Source organism: Myotis myotis, unplaced genomic scaffold (assembly GCF_014108235.1).
Source record: "Myotis myotis isolate mMyoMyo1 unplaced genomic scaffold, mMyoMyo1.p scaffold_m19_p_8, whole genome shotgun sequence".
NCBI classification, from domain to species: domain Eukaryota; kingdom Metazoa; phylum Chordata; class Mammalia; order Chiroptera; family Vespertilionidae; genus Myotis; species Myotis myotis.
Window position 1 is genome coordinate 14,646,873 of NW_023416390.1, and position 17,769 is coordinate 14,664,641.

The 17,769-nt window shown below is 45.5% G+C and overlaps 2 protein-coding genes across 4 annotated transcripts in view; one reads left to right on the forward strand and one right to left on the reverse strand.

Moving 5' to 3' along the window:
* The window catches only part of CCNYL1 (cyclin Y like 1), a 39,906-nt gene extending 35,802 nt beyond the window's left edge, over nt 1-4,104 (forward strand). For all 3 annotated transcript variants that reach the window (XM_036319533.1, XM_036319534.1, XM_036319532.1), the window contains 2 exons: nt 450-612; nt 1,797-4,104. In XM_036319533.1, the coding sequence (XP_036175426.1) occupies nt 450-612; nt 1,797-1,907 (274 nt within the window). In that variant the 3' untranslated portion in view covers nt 1,908-4,104. The remainder of the gene's footprint in view (nt 1-449; nt 613-1,796) is intronic.
* Nucleotides 4,105-8,442: 4,338 nt separating this feature from the next.
* FZD5 (frizzled class receptor 5) lies at nt 8,443-15,706 on the reverse strand. Its single transcript, XM_036319531.1, has 2 exons — nt 15,047-15,706; nt 8,443-14,793 (listed from the first exon to the last, which is right to left on the reverse strand). Exon 2 carries the CDS (start codon nt 14,539-14,541, stop codon nt 12,781-12,783), a length of 1,761 nt encoding a protein of 586 aa, XP_036175424.1. The 5' UTR covers nt 14,542-14,793; nt 15,047-15,706; the 3' UTR covers nt 8,443-12,780.
* Nucleotides 15,707-17,769: the final 2,063 nt, after the last annotated feature.

Here is a 17,769-nt window from a genome sequence, read left to right on the forward strand (position 1 = left end):
CCCAGTCCTTTTGTTGGCACATCTCTACTTTCCTAATCCCTTTCCTGCTATCAGCCTGGTGAAAATATCTGCAAGTTCTTCAGGGCTAAGAAACAGCATACATCATTCCTTTCATCTGAGCACTATAGTGGGGCCTGGTGAGTGAGCGAGGAGCAGGAAGCGTACAGCTGCACTAATGGAACTCTGAAGAATGAGCCCCGAGTCAGCAGCACAAGTGCACAGAGGGCCGTCACCTCTCCCCCCTTGTCCCGAACCCAGAATGCTGGGATGCAGGAAGGACCACAAGTAGCTGTACCTTGTTTGAACATTAGTGTATTCATACAGCCGGGTAGCCTTGTTTCAAAACAAAATTTAGAGCCATCCCAGTAGCTCATAATGATATTTTTGAAGATAGTAGTCCAATTGACTAAAATTGTCCTGTGTTGGTTTTGTCTCCTCCTCCTCCCCAGGAATGAGATGGAAAGGCATTTTTTAGAGCTACTTCAGTTTAATATTAATGTTCCTGCCAGTGTTTATGCCAAATACTACTTTGACCTTCGCTCCTTAGCTGATGACAACGACCTGCCTTTTGTATTTGCTCCTCTTAGCAGAGAAAGAGCCCAGAATCTAGAGGTAAGGCTGTGGAATCACTAAATGGGGCTTCTGTCAGTCGCCAAAGCTATTTGTGGATAAATCATATTAAGCAGTGATTAGGAAAATGAAAAGCTTTTTAAAATTAACAAATTGAAGAGTTTATAACCCTTTCACATCATGTGTCTTATGGTTTCTACAAGGATCCCACATTAAAAAAAAATTATAGATCTCTTCTGCAACCATAATTCAGAATGTTTTAAATCAAATTTAATCTGTTAATGGTTTTCCATTTGAATCTCTACCCTTCCTTTATAACCGTACATGAATAATTTCTTACAACTGTATCACTAATCGTATCTACATACAAAATCTACTTACCACTCTTAATTCAGTTTGCAAATTCATGTCTTTTCTATATATATCATGGTTCAGTCCCATGAGTTTATTAGTACTAGTGGCTAACCTGGGAGACATATACTTACAATGTATAATGTGTGTTTCAAATATTAGGTGTAGAAAATACATGGGTTTTTAATGGGTATGGTAAAGTACATGGTTACAAAGTAATATTTATGGCTTATGACTTTTGGTGAGTATACAACAAAATTATTCACATCTGAAATGGACTGTTTTAAAATGGACACTTTCTGTGGTACCTGGAAGATACTTTAGAAAAAGACGTTTTTCTACCATAATTAATGTGCAAGTGACATAGTTCCTTATGGTGCTTCAGTCATTAGACCTTCCCTACCTTCCCATAAAGTACAGCACACTCTTACCTCATTAAAGTTTGCGTAGAGTATATTATAACTAATGAAGATTGGATAGAAATTGAATAGCTGAGTAAGTACTGATTTGCCCAAGTGTATGCTCTTTATGTTTAAGGAACAAGTGTACAGGCAGTAGATGATACTGCTGTTAGGAGCCTATTACGTTCTTGACTTCTTTGAGAACCCAATTTTTAAATAATTCTAAGTTCCCCTTTGCTCTAGCAATCTAATCATAGCCCCTAAAGGACTTACCACCTTAGCGAATTAGCAGGAAGTACATCCCCAGTACCTGGCAGTGCAGACCTCAGCTGCCCAAAGCAGCAGTAACTATGAACTCTAGGAAGGAGTGTGAATGTGTGGCTTATCAGTGATGCTTTTTGTGAAGGTTGGAACCCTTGTTTTTTGTTTTTTGTTTTTAACTGTACCTGTGTTCTATTTGATTGCCTTTCCTAGGCTATTTCCAGATTGTGCGAAGACAAAGACCTGTGCAGAGCTGCTCTGAGAAGGTCTCTTAGTGCTGATAATTTTATTGGTGTTCAGCGCTCTAAAGCCATCCTCTCTTAAGGGAGAAGGGAGGGGTGGTAATGTCGTGAGCCCCTCCCTCATCTACAAGGACTGGAGAAATAGCACCTCTCCTGCTCAAAAAACCAGCAAAGTTAGTATTTTTACCTAAGACAGACGTCAAGTTGAAGAGACTCGTGGGCAGCAAGGACTATGCTCATAGAAAGAATGGGACCTTGTCAATGCATCACACTCTGTCCTTTAGTTACAAAAAACACTCAAAAGCTAAAGCTCCCAACCCACACAGATATTTGCTTACAATGTAGGCTGATAGCTGTGAACTCTATGTGAAGTTTTTTTTTTTTAATTCATGTTTAAATTTTGAGGCTTGAAAGGCACTAACTATATAACTTATATGTCTTTCCTACTTTTCTGAATCGCCCCCTCCAAAAAAGGAATAAACCTTCCCAATATTGCTACATATTCCTTTACAATCAATGCAGTATTACCATTAAAACATGGGACGCCTAACAACTCACAAAGCCACTTAGGAACAGACTGTAGCATTGTTAGGTATTAAAGGATTCTTCATATTACATGGTAGAAGTTGCTAGTCATTATTGGCAAACAGTTTAAATCAGAAAGCTGCTGAATAACACTTCTCATTCAGATTCTTTGCAAGTAGTACTTATTAACACAGTAGCATGTTTGGGATAAGAGAAAGTGTCAGTATTGATTATCTACTTAGAATGGGTCCATGCTGCATATCTTAAGAACTATAATGGGATTTTAAAACAACTATAATGATTCTTCTCATTTTCTGATGATTTTGTTAAATAAATGTATCAAAAGGTACTTTCATAATTCCAACCAACGTGGTGGTCCAGTGATAATAAGCAGATAATGAAGTAGGTGTTCCCCAAGTGCATTTCTAAGCGTAGATAATAGTGTGCTTGGACCCTCCAGGGCACTCGTACGGAAGTATAAATGCTACAGACTTTAATTTGAAAGTTTAAATTTCTCATTTAGTTTTTTGGGTTTTTTCACCAATAAGTTTATTTTCATTTTTATATAAAGAAAAATATAGGAAGCAGGAAGACAAGAATTGTTAGAGCTATTCCATAAAATCAGCAGAGGGGTATATTTGTTCTGTATTTCTGCTCTACCCGCCTTAATACCCATTCTCAAAATTCCCATAAAACTGCCAGAGCTGCAGATTAAATGTCCACATAGTAGACAGAGGGGAAAAAATAGACAAAAGGATTTCTACAATATCCTGCTTATTTAGTTTAGCGAATTGTGAAATGACAAAAGATTGGCTGAAACCAAAAAGTTTATTTAAATTTTAATTTTTTGGTTCAGCCTATCTTTGCCATCTTTAAGAGGGGATTGAAACAAAAAATTAAAAGCTTAATATTTAAAATATACAAAACTAAGTTTAAGAGACATTTAAACTTTCAAATGTGTTGGAGGCTGTAGCATTTATACTACAAGTACCACCGCTTAAAACTGCACTAACACTGTAGGAGATACCTGTGTCTTCATAGGAATGCCCTCCTCTTTAAAAGAAATCTTTGCAGATCTGTGCTATATACATGCTTTGATCACCAAAATTGTTTTGTTTCCCTAAATTCTGGTAAAGGAAGATTATGAGGAGCAGTGTTATTCAGATGTAATAAATTGAAAGGAATTGGACCCTAAAAGTAGTGTTATGAAAACAGGTGAATGAACCAGCTTTTCTATCCTACATATTGACTTGGTTGTAGGTGTCCCATGTAAGTCTTGCTATTTAAGAGGAAGCATATACAAATATTAGGAACTCTTACCTCAGGCTTTAAAGGGCAGGGAGTTAAGTAATCAATCTTTTAGGAGATTGGTAAAATGTCGCCTAAACTTGAAATACTTTTAAAGATTAATGTTCTCAACTATTTAAAATATTTCTCTTACCTTCTCAAATGTATTCCTAGAAATTTTGCCTGTAAACAAAGCATTTCTAGGCCAAGGAATACTTTCAGTATAGCAAGGCTTCACATTATATTGAGGGCTGCAGGTTCCATCACTTAAAAGGATAGAAACAAAAAATAATGGTATATAAAATATTACAATCTACCACCTCAAAAAAACATTGTTTATGGAGTTCTGAGCTTGGAGATTCAAGTATTGATTGTAATTTTTATTTTGAAAAGAATGCTACAACTTATGTGGTTTTTTCTCATGTTTATATTAAAAGAAAAGCTAATAAACCCTATTTTAATTAAAACATGGCTAGTATGTTTGTAACACTTCTCCCTGTTCACATAGCATTATGTCTCTGCCTAACCTACATGTTTCCCATCAGCTTTGATAGTGAGGCCTTAAAGCATTTTTAAACAGACCATAGATGGTTCGACCCTTGCCTCTAAGATGTAGTCATTTATTTGTCTTTTGCTCTTTTCAACCTAAAGATAATTTATTACACTTAACATCACTGGCATGGTGCATTAGATGACATCTGTGAATAATTCATTATTGTGTTAATACTTGGAAGGTAAAACGAGGTAAACACCCCAGAGAGAAAGGAATTACAGGATGGTTTCCTATCAGCAATTTCCTACGGTTCATCCTAAAACAACTTAAGGCCCAATGTTTCTTTTTAAAGAGAAATTTCTTCTATGCTGGACCAGATTCCAGATTATTTACTCTTATTATATCCCATATGCCCAGACATTATTGAAGCCCAGCAGCACTGAATCCTGGTTTTATGACAGCTCATGGTTCATTTCTTGGTTGAGTTTTCCTATGTCTATAAATACACTATTCCTTGATTTAAAAAAATAAAATAAAATGCTGAAGCCAGTATTTACCAGAAAAGAAATCACTCTGTATTCGGGTAATGCAGTGATTTTGGAAGTGTTTAGCTATGGCATGTAAGTTAGCTAAAATCTTTCATCACCCAAGACTTCTCCCTGACCACAGCTAAAATGACTAGCCTGTTCCCTCTCCCAGAAGCTGCATTCTCCAGTACAGAGCTACTTGGAAAAGCACTTGACAGTCGGTAGAGAAATCTCCAGGTAAGTGTTCATTTCATTGCAGAATCTGCAGATTATACTAGCGTCTATCAACAAGCTAAGGATTAGATTACCTACAGTCTTCACTTAGCCCACTCACTGACCTGATCAGCCTGATACCATGCCAGCAAGCAACACAAAGCATGTTGGAGCCCTTCAGCAAAGCCTGTTCCCCCAGAGCAGAGGCGCAGTCTGCTTGGTTTCTGAGGCTGTTCACTATTTTAAATGGGGCTGTCAGATGAGAGGCCATGTCATGTGAAATAAATTCTAAGAAAACCAGTTTGTGGTTTAGGATCTCTAGGGTGCAGAAGGAACTAGGAAAGTGAAATAGTTTAGAAATTAAGAGGAATCCAGAATCAAATAAAAAAAGGTTAATATTTTTAAAAGGAACAAGTTTGGTGATTATTGTAACTTGTAAAGGGAGCTAAGTAATTTGGTTAGAGAAATTCTGTGATAGCATCAGAAGTTACCAATAGTATTTTATTTCAAGACCTCAAATGATTCTGCTAGCATTTTCTTGAAACATTACTTTATCTCCCCTTCTCACTTCTACTAATCTTTACTTTTAGGCCCCAAACGGTGGCCCCTTTACCGCCTCACTGGAACAGACTCCCAAAGGCAGAGCTTCCATGTTCTGTCCCCTCCCACTGCAGGTGAGGGCTCGCCCTCAACCAGATCCTCTCAGCCTTTATTCTCTGACCTGCTAATGTCCACTGGGCAGCACTTGATGTTGGTTACTACTGTGACCCTTTTCCAAAGCCTTATCACCAGGGTCCAGCAAATACAAGTTTCATATGGCTCACAGGTTATCTTGCCCCTTGTAATCCTCTTTAATCCCCTATTTGAGTCTTCCTGTGTCCCCCAAAGCAGCAGTTCCCAATTTACTGCACTTGCTGACTCCCCTGAGCTGCCCACAACCCTAGATGTATCTCCTCAGTCTAGGCAACATCCTCACATTCCAAATTCCAAAACTCATTTCCTGTGGCATTAGGAATAGAAGTCTCGCTTCTTGAAGTGACCCCCTCATCTAACCGAAGGGATTCCATCCCAGTTCTAAAATCAACACCTATATCCACACCCTGCACCAACTTATCTTCTGCCTCAAAACTGCATTCAGCCCGGCTGCTGCGGTTCAGTGGTTGAGCATTGACCTGTGAACCAGGAGGTCACAGTTTGATTCCTGACCAGGGCACATGCCCGGGTTGCAGGCTCGATCCCCAGTAGGGGGCATGCAGGAAGTAGCCGATAAATGATTCTCATCATTGATGTTTCTATCTCTCCCTCTCCCTTCCTCTCTGAAATAAAAAACACTGCATTCATCTCCCCAATGTTGGGATAGGGCAATTTGACTTTGCTTAGTCCTTTACATCTAGCGTTTCTCAAGATGTCCCCAGACCACCTCTCATCAACTGCAAGTGCCTGTGAAAGTTTCTCTAAATGGAATGTAGAATTCCTGGATTGGATCCTGAATCTGATTAAGAATAGTGGTGGAAATTCTGGTGACATCCAAATGAAGTCTGGAGAGTAATGAACCAATGTTGACTTGTTAGTTTACACAAATGTACTATACTATGTTAGCATTAGGGGGAAACAGTATATAGGAACTCTGAACCATCTTTGCAACTATTTTGTAAACCTAAAGAAAATCAGCAAGCAGCAGTTTCTTGGGCCCCAGATCCACCAAATCTCAATTCCTAAAGCTGAAGCCTAGGAATCTAAATTTTCAGTAGTCCCAAATGATTCTTACACAGACTCAAATTTGGAAATCTAGTGTTTCAATTGCCTTTCCATTCCTTGCCTGAGCAGTGTCTTCTACCTTGCTTTACCTTGACCTTGCCTTACCTGATTTAATCCTTTAGATCCTCTAAATCCCAAGATATGAGTATATTATTACCCTCCCGCAGATGAGAAAACTGAAGTACTAACAGGTTAAAATGTCCAGGATCACACAGCCCTTAAATGGTGGGACTGGGATTAGATTCCCTAGTCAGTCTAGTTCCCAAGTTTATGCACATAAACACGCTGCTGCCTCTCAATCATGTTTCCACTCAGGACAAACAGAAAAGCTCTGTAATTAAATCACTAAAGGAAGCATTATTACCAGTAATGCACTGGGCCCACCTATTTCTCCAGCGTCTAAGTCCCAACAGTCCCTTTGCTCCAGCTTGTGACTGCCCTTTCCTCCCTTTCCATCGGAGGAGGAGGGGAATGAGCAATGAGAAAGCACTGGGAAGAGGTGCCAACTGGAGAGTCCTGTACAAGCAGGTACAGATGCTCTTCCGTTAGGATCCAGCTCAACACTGTATCCTCTTCTCCCAACTGCCCTAACTCACGAACGAACCAATCTGATCATGTTCCCAGCACTCACTCTGACTTTGAGTTATATATACTCATATTGGACTTACCTCCCCTAAACATTATAAGCTCCTAATTACCTATCTTCTCCCATACTTACGCCTCAGTGCACTGCTGGAGAACAGACATACCAGGCATTCACATGAGGTAGATTGGTAGCTAATCTGTACCTTGCCAAAATAGCAAGTAAGAAAATCTGACAACAGTATCTCAGGTTTACAAAGCATCTGCCCAGATTATCAGGAAGGTGCCAACTCTAAACTCTTATCTGGATTTCCTGACTTGTATTTATGGCTTAATATCAAGTTGTGATTCTAACTGGTGAATGATGGAATAGTTTGGGGAGTTCCTGCTCCCCAACCAGACTCATAGAACAGCACAAACATCTACTCAGATAGGTTTTGGTATAGAGCAGCAATTTTCAACTGGTGAACCATAAGAATTGTTAAAGCATTTAATACCTGACTATGTAATAAGGGACACTGACCTCTTTTCTCTTAGACTGTCAGATAAAAAAATGACAACAGCCAATTCAATTGCTGTCTGGTGTCAATACCCTCTCTGGAACCATAAATATATAGGTCATATAATAGAGTTGCAACTTATTGGTCAAATTGAATAATAAGGTTGCATTTGATTGGTTAATTCTTGGTACCAAAAATTCTTATATACAAGGATAGGCATCTGATTTTTTTAAAAGTCAACTTTGGAGCAAAAAGGGTAGATAATTATTATTATTATTATGTTTGGTAAATTAATCAAGGTTATATCTATTTTTTGTCAGATTGGCAAAATACATATTTTTGGTATGCCAAAAATTTGAGTAATTTATGTGTGCCATGAGATAAAAAATCGCTGGTATACAGTATAGATGGAGGGTTGATAGAACAGTCTCAGGCAATGTCTGCTCTTCCATGTATTTCCCTTCATTTCTTCAAGTGAGTTATGAAATAATAACAGGATCAGCAGGAGAAACCCATGAAATATATTCAAGTAAAACAAGTTTCCATTAGTTCTGTTTCTGGTGATTGGAATTTGCTTGATTTTCTTATTAATAAAAACATTACCATTTATATTTTAAGTATATCTAAGAAATCTGATTATGAAGTTGGAATACATGTATCTCCTCAGATATTCTTAGAAAGCAGTGTGTCTCCATAGAAGCATGAGGAGAAAAAGACTTGTACAGCATCTCATTTTCTTTACCATTGCTTTAATGCACTTTAAAATTTATCTACATTAGTTGGGAACAAAGAAACAAAAATAGACATTTCTTTGTTTTTCATAAATAACTACTCTCCATATTTGATAAAAATCTCAAAGCATTATTTTACCTTCCCACAAATATAATACACACAAAATTTTTCTGAAATAATAAGGTCAGCAAATTATCATGAGACTAACATAACCACATACACAGCTGTTCTATTGACTTCCAGGATCAAAACAAAACAAAACAAGAACTCAAGATGCTCTGGGTTTCCATTTGTTAATGCTATGGTCTCAATTATAATTATCTGCCAGTAATAACTTATAGATTCAAGTTGATTGTCTACAAACAAAATATCGCTGGCTCTGATTCATGAGTTCTGGAGATGTCTTTGTGAAGCTACTGCATGGGGTAGGCACTATACATATATGGAAATCATAGAAAGTATTAAATGCCCTTTAAATGCCCTGGACTCGAACTACTGACTTGGTATGTGCCTCATTTGGCTCAGTAATTAATTCACCTGCACCAAACCCGTATCAAAAGTCACTAAATCTCTCATATATATATATATATATACACATATATATATATATATGTAATATATATTATGTATATACACACCCATATCACATACATACTATACATACAGTTTATAACAACATGAAGCAATATTGTCATAAAATGATGTACCCCAGGCATTACCCTGGCTGAAATCAATCCTGTAATTGTCATCAAGCTGCTAGAAGGTTTTCGAGTTCTGAGTCAGGTTACTTAGCGACTTGCCTACCCCTCACCCTGCTTTAATGTCTTCGTAGCTTTTTCTTTCAGAACCACCCTCCCCAACTCAGGCATTTCTTTCCCAAGATCACTTGATTAGACTTTGGAGGCAAGAAAGGACATGCAGAGGGAGCAGGCAAATCTCAGCTACACTACCTCACACCTGCCTAGATTTGTGATGTGCTCTGTCCTGTTTGCCACATTCGGTGTTAGAAAGCAGTTATTCAAAGCTTTGTCCCTTCTACCCCCCTTGGTTTTTCTGTAGAGCACAAAAGTGAAAGAAGCCTCTTTAGCAGGGGTAGCAGTTCATTAAAATATACAACTACATTTCCTAGCTCTGGGGGTCCCATTCTGTTCTTGACAGTGCAGGTCACGGATGCTGTTATTAAGGTTCGGTGTGGGATCCATGAGGCTTGCTCCTGGCGGCCGGTGTCAGGATTAGTGCAGCCCTGGCCCAGGAGGAAACAGCCTAATGAATACCAGTTTGGAAACAGTGCCGTCGGCACATTATTTAAGCTTGTACATGCGCACAATTACACACAACACACTTGCACAGGCCCGTCATTAGAAGTGGTCAGGTGAAAATATGACAAAAGGTTTGCAAGGATAAACCAATAAGGCACCAAGAAAAATTATTTGTTGATTTAGACAACTTCAAAATGTGAGGAGGGAAAGAATATAAATTAAGGTCATGACAACTGATTCACTGAGAGGTCACATAAGTTCCTCTGGACAACCTTCTAAATCTTCACCCCCCTAACCTAGAAGTATGACATTGCTTAAAACTGAACTGTAAAAAGGAACAGCCCCAAGGCTGCACATATGCGGCCAAAAGAAGTCCCCAGTCCTCTCCAATTTCACAAAGCTGGCTGGGAAGAAATTGCTAAACCACCCCACGACCTTTCATTTTATCACTGTTCTCATGAGTATGAATTGTTTGCATAATAAAAATGCAAATGGGGGAGGGGGGATAATGTTCCGGTTGGAAATAGGGAATGACCATAAATAGCTCGGCTGCTCTCCCCTGGGTAGGGGTTGGGGTGGTAGATACTAGTGAGATTTCAGGGAAGCAGGTGGGCTTTCTCCTGGAGGGAAAGGAGGAGAGCGAGGCTGAAAACAGACTGAAAACCAAAAGGCAGCTCTGAAAGTAGACCCCAGAAAGCATTACCTGTATTGCCTTTCCTGGGCCTAGTATGCTTTGTGTTAACTGTCTTATTTTTTAAAGTAAATTGGTGGTTCTTTTTAAGTTGGGCATGTTGCCAAAATGAAAGAAATTTTTCAATGAAGAATTAAATTACTTTCATCCACTCATCCCACAACTTTTAGATACACGGTGCATCATATCTAGATTCCTCCACAAAGAAAAGGGCAGGGGGGACAATCCAAATTAGGCACAGTGACTGAAGACAACAGAACCATCTGCCCTTTCTGGGAAAATATACTAAGTGTGGGAAGAGGTCAAGGTGCTCAGAAAAGGTCCTCATTTGAAAAACAGGAGAAGAATGGGCTCTCGGGAATTATCTCAAGGTTCTGAGACATGTGAATAAGCAGAGGAATAAGATGTGCAAAAAGTTCTCTAAGCTGTGTGTACTAGGTTTTGTCAAATCCACTGAGAACTGATTCAATTTTGAGTATGTAAGAGCAGTGCATTTTTATAACTGAACAGCTTTTGAGAGTCCTTAAAACCATAATACCAGGCTCCCCACACCCCCAGCAAAGTGTTTAAATTCACTATGGGAACTATTCATTTGTTTACTTAATATCCATGAAGTAGAAACTAAACTGAGCTTCGATCTTACTTTTCCAACTTTGGTATAAATGAAGCATAAATTCCCTAGACGTGTCTCCCTAGGGAGACGTTCTCAAATTTTAATTGCTTTTGCCATTTTAGCTTCCTAAATTTAGTCCCCACTCAACCTTGGTCATTGGTATTTTGCTGGCCAATGTCCCATCACCCTCTTCCCCAGTCACGGCCTCACACTCTTCATGAATGAATGGTTCAACAGATTAGGAAAGTAAACAGAATTTTCTAATAGTAAAGAAATCTGTGTGTATACTCATCATATAGGCTTTCATATATGAATGGTTAAGTTAGGAAAGCAAACAGAATCCTCTTACAGCAAAGTGTATGTATGCGTTCAACTCATCGGCTTTCTCAGAAAAAGGGGGAAAGAAAAATGTCCTTGAGGCGGGGGCTGGAGAAACAGCTTTCCTCCTGCTACAGCGGTACACCTAATGCAAGTGCTTATGGGCCTCAATTGTTTTCAGCGACCTCAGAGAGCAATGTCTTGCCGCTTTTGGAGTATCTGGCTGTACACTAATCCAAAATCCAGGGACACTTATTTTCTCTCATTGCTGCCAATGTTTGTTCACAGGTAGCCAGCTTCCCTCCCCCAGTTCAAGCACCTGGTTGGAGGGTGGGAGTGGTTTCTAATCACAGCTCTCTGGGAGGAGGCAAAAGAAAAGCAAAAAGACTGTTTAACATGATAAAGGAGGTGGAGTGGGGGTGGAGCAAGTAAATGTTGGAAATTTACTTAATTACTGGAGGTATATCCATTTTAGTCCTTAAACCTACAAACAGCCCCCTTTAGCAACTATCACTAAGTAGTTCCAGAAGGAGTGAGTTTACTTTTACCAAATTATAGCACAAGTTGTTTTGTAAAAAAAAAAAAAAGAAAAGATGGGATCACTGAAGCCTATTAAGAACCACCCACTCCTCTGGCACAGAGCTGCCATCTTATCAGTCTAGAATTCAAGCTCAACCGATTTCCATCCCGTAGGTCTTCACTACTCCAAATATTTCTGCTGGGCGCTGTGAGGGCTACCTCTAACTTATTCAAAAAGCTGGTCCTGCTAAGAATAAGAATGGTTACAAGTACTACAGAAAAAAACCCCGAAGCTCACTAAACAAAGCTAGAATGAAAACAGTCACTGACACTCCCTAACCCTGCCACTTTGGGGAGGCCCTAACCACATTCTGCCCTCGTTGGCATGACCTGGAGTTTCATAAACAGGGACAAGCAGCTCACCTTAAAACACCTTGGACACTGCCAGCAGGAGGAGAAACAAGCTGAAAAAGCACACCCATCAATTTCTCAGTCATAGTAACCCACACTTTCACTGTTCACATTTGTCAAAAAGACACAAATATAGGAAATATATTTTTCCAATTCAGACCACACAGTTCAAAGAAACCTCAATCAAGTGGAACTTCATGATAATGCCAATGTTAGGATTGTAAAGCCCCCAAAGCAAAGGTAAATTTTGTTGCCAAAATGCAACAAAGTTAAAAATTAAGAAAAAAATACATATTAAATTAAAAACAGAGTTCTCTTAAAGAAGGCAGCAAGAAACGCAAGACAGAATACACGTGAGCTGAGCCCCTCTGAGAAGTCCCGGGACAGCTACTCCCTTGAAAGGGCCCTTTCCCCCTCGCTCCCGCTTGGCCCAGGAGGGGGCGCCAGCACCAGGAAGGTAAACGGAAGTGACCTTGGCAAAGCTTCCAAACAAAACACCCCTCCCCCTCACTCCGGGCCGCGGCCTCCTACACGTGCGACAGGGACACCTGCTTGTGGTAGGCGGCTGCGGCGGGGCCCGGCGGCCCGGTCCTGCCCGTGAGCGCGGCGCTGGCCTCGGCATAGTCCCGGGCGGCTGTGGCGCCCCCGCTCTTGTGGCCCCGTCGCCGGCGGCAGCAGCAGCGGCTGGTGAATCGCCGCCACGACTCCACCGTCTTGCTGGACCAAATCCAGACGCCGGAGGTGATGCCCACCACGAGGCACATGAAGTACTTGAGCATGAGCACCCAGTACTCCGGCTTGGCGCGCGGCTGGCCGGTGTCGGGGCCCGGGCAGGCGCAGGTGAGCGCGGCTTCCCAGCTCTCTCGGTAGTGCTGCTCGTACAGGTAACAGGCCACCACGATGCTGGCGGGCACGGTGTAGAGCAGCGTGAAGATGCCAATTCGGATCATGAGCTTCTCCAGCTTGTCCGTCTTCGTGCCGCCCTGCTTGATGACGCTGCGGATGCGGAAGAGCGACACGAAGCCTGCCAGGAGGAAGAGCGTGCCCACCAGCAGGTAGAGCACCAGAGGGCCCAGCACGAAGCCGCGCAGCGAATTCAGGTTCTGGTTGCCCACATAGCAGATGCCGGCCACCGGATCCCCATCCACGGAGCTCAGTGCCAGTGCGGTGATGGACTTGACGCTGGGGATGAGCCACGCGGCCAGGTGGAAGTACTGCGCATAGCCTGCGATGGCCTCGTTGCCCCACTTCATGCCAGCTGCCAAGAACCAGGTGAGCGACAGGATGACCCACCAGATGGAGCTGGCCATGCCGAAGAAGTAGACCAGCAGGAAGACTACCGTGCAGAGCGCAGGGCCCGTGGTCTCGTAGTGAATGTGGCTGTGCTCGCGGCTGCAGGCGACGCTGGCATGGCCCACGACCAGGCGCACCAGGAAGCCCAAAGACACGCACAAGTAGCAAGCGGACAGGAAGATGATGGGGCGCTCAGGGTAGCGGAAGCGTTCCATGTCTATCAGGAAGGTAGCCACGGTGGTGGAGGTGGAGATGAAGCACAGCACGGACCACAGGCCGATCCAGAAGGTGGCGAACGTGCGCTCGTCGGGGCTGAAGGAGGGCTGGTAGCAGGGCACCGCGCAGTTGGGTACCTGGCCCGTCCGCACCTTGTTGTAGAGCGGGTGCGACTCCTTCAGAATGGGCACGAAGGGTTCCCGGCACTTGCACACCGACGGGCCCCCGGCGGCGCACTCACCTCCCGAGGAGGGTGCCCCCGGCGGGCCTGGGAGGGTGGGCTTGGCCGGGAAGAGCCTAGGAGGCACCGTGGTGGCCTCGCTGCGATTGTAATCCATGCACAGGACCTCGGCGTCGCGCCCCAGCACGGGGAGGCGGTCGCAGCTCATGCGCTCGGGCCACGCGAAGCCATACTGGCGCATGAGCGGCGAGCAGCCGGCCTTGGCGCGCTCGCACACGGAGCGGCAGGGCGGCAGGGGCTTGTGATAGTCCGGCAGGCAGATGGGCGTGTACATGGAGCACAGGAAGAAGAGCAGGTCCGGAGAGCAGTGGATCTCCACCAGCGGCCAGAATTGGTGCACCTCCAGGCCCGCCTCCTCCTGGGTGTCGTGGTTGAACTGGTTGGGCATGTGCGTCAGGTTGTAGCCGATGCCGCGGCACATGGGCACCGTGATTTTCTGGCACACCGGGGCCTTCGAGGCGGCCACCGCTCGGCCTGCCAGCTGCGCCAGCAGCAGCAGCAGCAGCGAGGGCGGCGCAGAAGGGTCAGGCCGAGCCATAGCCCCCCCCTCCCCCTCGCCTCGCTCAGCCCGCGCGGGGCCGACGCAGGCCGGGGAAGCCGGGACCGGGCTTCCCTCTCCGCCGACGTGTGTGTGGCGCCGGGGCTGGCAACCTGTTGGCTCTTTCTCTCTTCAAGAAATCCGCCCCAAGACAAACTGTTTCGGGAAGGCGCTGCCTCCCTCCGTGCTTAGCTCCTTCTCCGGATAGGGTTTGGGAGGGGCGGTTAGGGCTCCGATTCCAGGGAAAGTACTCTTGAAAAAAGAAGAAAAATCGCAACCACTCCCAGTTAGAGGGGAGTCAACGGCTCAGTCCCCGCAAGCGGTCTCCAAATCTCTAGATTAAGCTCTCCCTTCCACCTCCTGAAACCGAACTGCTGACGCCCCACCCCGCCTCCCTTTCCACGGGGCCCTGCAGGCTGGAGCCCGGGGTCAGAGCGACCAGCCCCTCCAGAAAAGGGCAGAGGGCCGGGGAGAATGGGCAGAAGGGGCAGGCGCGGGCTCTCACCTTCTTTCCGCGGATCCGGAAAGAAGCAGATATTCCACAGCCAGGCTGGGTCCTCCGTCCTTGGGACACTCGGCTCAGAAACGCGATTCAGAGCCAAGCTGGCACCTGGAAAGTTTGGCGACAGGCTGGGTATACGAGGCGGCGGCACATGGCAGCAGGTGGGGGCGTCTCAAAGAGGGGGTCGCCCCCGGAACGCGATCGCCGCAGGCCCGTCACTCGCCCTCTCCTCCTCCGGGGCCCCCCGCATGATCCGGGCGGGGCAGGGCAGGGGCAGGCCGTGCGTTCCGCCGGGGTCCCGGAGCCGCACGAAGGGCGAACGCGCCTGCAGCACCTAGGCGAGAGGGAGGCGGTGCGGCGGCCGGGAGGACCCGCCGCCTCACGGCACCGCGAACAGTCGGCGCTGGCCCCGCCGGGACTGCATGGTGCGCGCCCGCCGCCGCGTCCCGCCCGCCGCTCGCCTCCTCCCCTGCAGGGGGCTCCTTGCTCCAGCCGACTCCGGGGGGCGGCGGCGGCGCTCCTGGGACGCGCCCGCCTCGGCTCCTCCTCCGCGCACTCGCACCCTCTCGCCCACCTCCGGCCGGCACGGAACGGCGCGCGGCGGCGGCGGCGGCGACTGCGGCGGAGGAGTCACGGCCGCGGGCTGACTTAGCCTCTCCCACTCCGCCCGGTCACCTGCTTCTAATGCCCGCCGGGAGGCCCCGCCCCGGCCCCGCCCCCTCGAGCTGGGGCTCGGTTGGTGGGCTGCCCCGCCACGCTCTCCGCGCGTCCCCGCCCACTGTTCCCCGAGCGTGGCCTCTCCTCCGGCGCCCTGCGGCCCCGCCCCGAGCGGGCAGCCGAGCAGCGCGGGCCAATCGCGGCGCGGGGAGCGACAGGGGCGGAGCGAATGCTAATCACGCCTTCTTGAGACGCGGGGCGGGAAACGCTAAGCTCGAAGTTCCTGGGAGTTGTCTGCAGCCGCCCACGGTGCGGGGCTCCCTTCCCTGCAACGTCCTGGCTGCAGAACCTTTGCTCCCAGGGCCCCTACCAGTGCCCCTCTCCGCAGCTAAGCATTCCTACCGAGTCCAGCGCTTGTTTAAAAGAACCGCTCAAAGAGTCCCTCTTAACCGTGCACCTGTCTCCCCTCCGTGCTGTCCTCATACCAGGTGAGCTCATGTCCAGAGAAGAGCGAATGCTTGCTGAGCCCCTACTGTGTGCCAGACCGCGCGTTAATCGTTTCCATCTGAATACAAGATCTCAGATCCTTGCAACAATTCTATGCGGCGGGTACTCCTTACAGGTGAGGAAACTAATCAAGGTATCCGAGCGAATGCTCGTTCCCCAAGAAAACCTCAGCCCCATTTTGTTCCCAGAGCTATTCCGAGCGCCTGGCACGTGATAGGCGCTCAAATGGCAAACCTGTATTCGAACCTAGGTAATTGGGCTGCGGCATCCACACTTTTAACCACTCCCCCCGTGGACAATAGGCATATCCAAGGTTTCAACCTTACTGGCATTTCCTAACAAAATCATCTGGTTGTGACAAGAAAGTGATTTTTCCCCCCTGTTTTTGCAAGACGCGAGATGTTAATCCTTTATTAGAGGTTTAAAATCCCAGGCAGTTCCCCGCAGAGAGAAGCAACGCAGGCTCCGGGCTCTGTAATGGGCAGGGCGCTGGGCCCCCTGGGGGCTGCAGACTGCTTAGCTGCCCGCAGCAGCCGCCGAGGGCCGGGGGCGCACGGGGCAGCCGCCGCCCGAGGGAAGACCTGCTGGGCGCTCCCACTGCGGAGACACACAGCGGCGCTCTCCAGATGGGTCTTTATGCTGCCAGTTTTAAATGTCCTAAAAAATGCCTCTTTTTCTACGTGTTCTAATTAGGTGGAAGACTGAGGTGTTTAGCGTACTTGAAATTCATTCAGACGCTTACAAAGAGGGCCTGAATTGTTTCCCACTCCCCCACTTCTTCCTCTGGGAAGGTGGTGAAAAAAGGCTGGAGGGCCAGGGAACTTGAAGGACTCAGGACTGGACTGAAGGGGTGAGATAGGCCGCGGTTATTGTTCTTGTGTCCTGGATTCCATTTTGTACAGATTGAGAGATTAAATGGCAGAATAACCCTCTCCCTCCCACTTATCAACAAGGCTTTGTGGGAAACCATGAGGAATATGTGTCTTCATCCCAGCCTTAGAGTTAAAAGGAATAAATATCAATAGCTTTACAAACATCAAAACCATTAGTAAATATGTTTTCCGTGGACATTACATCTTTCTACAGGTGTTCCTATCTTATCTCTTTTGTTTTTTGGAAATACTTGGCACTCTGGGTGGACAAACTTGCCAGGGTTGAAAGTAGTGGGCCTTGAAAAGCCATGGAATAGCAGTCAAAAAGAAAGGGAAACCCCTCAGTGGAAAGTATGTGCAGACAGTGGACATGCCAGGGGAGGGCTGTCTCTTTCTATGCCCTTTATGCAACGTGTGTCTTATTGGGATGGACAAGTGTTGGCTAATAATAAAAATTATTTGAAGTTGGAGAATGTTAATCACTCCCACTGGAATTTAGCCAGAATACTTGTGTTATTTCACATAGTTCCGACTCAAATGATGTTATGTACTGGTTTGTAAAACTGTCTCTGATTAATCAATAATAGTGAAATGTTATTTTTGCTTGGAGGTCTCTAATTATAGTAGTCATAACAGCAGAAAACTTTGCCAAAAGAGACTTATTTTGCATTGCATAGCTTTTTGTACATT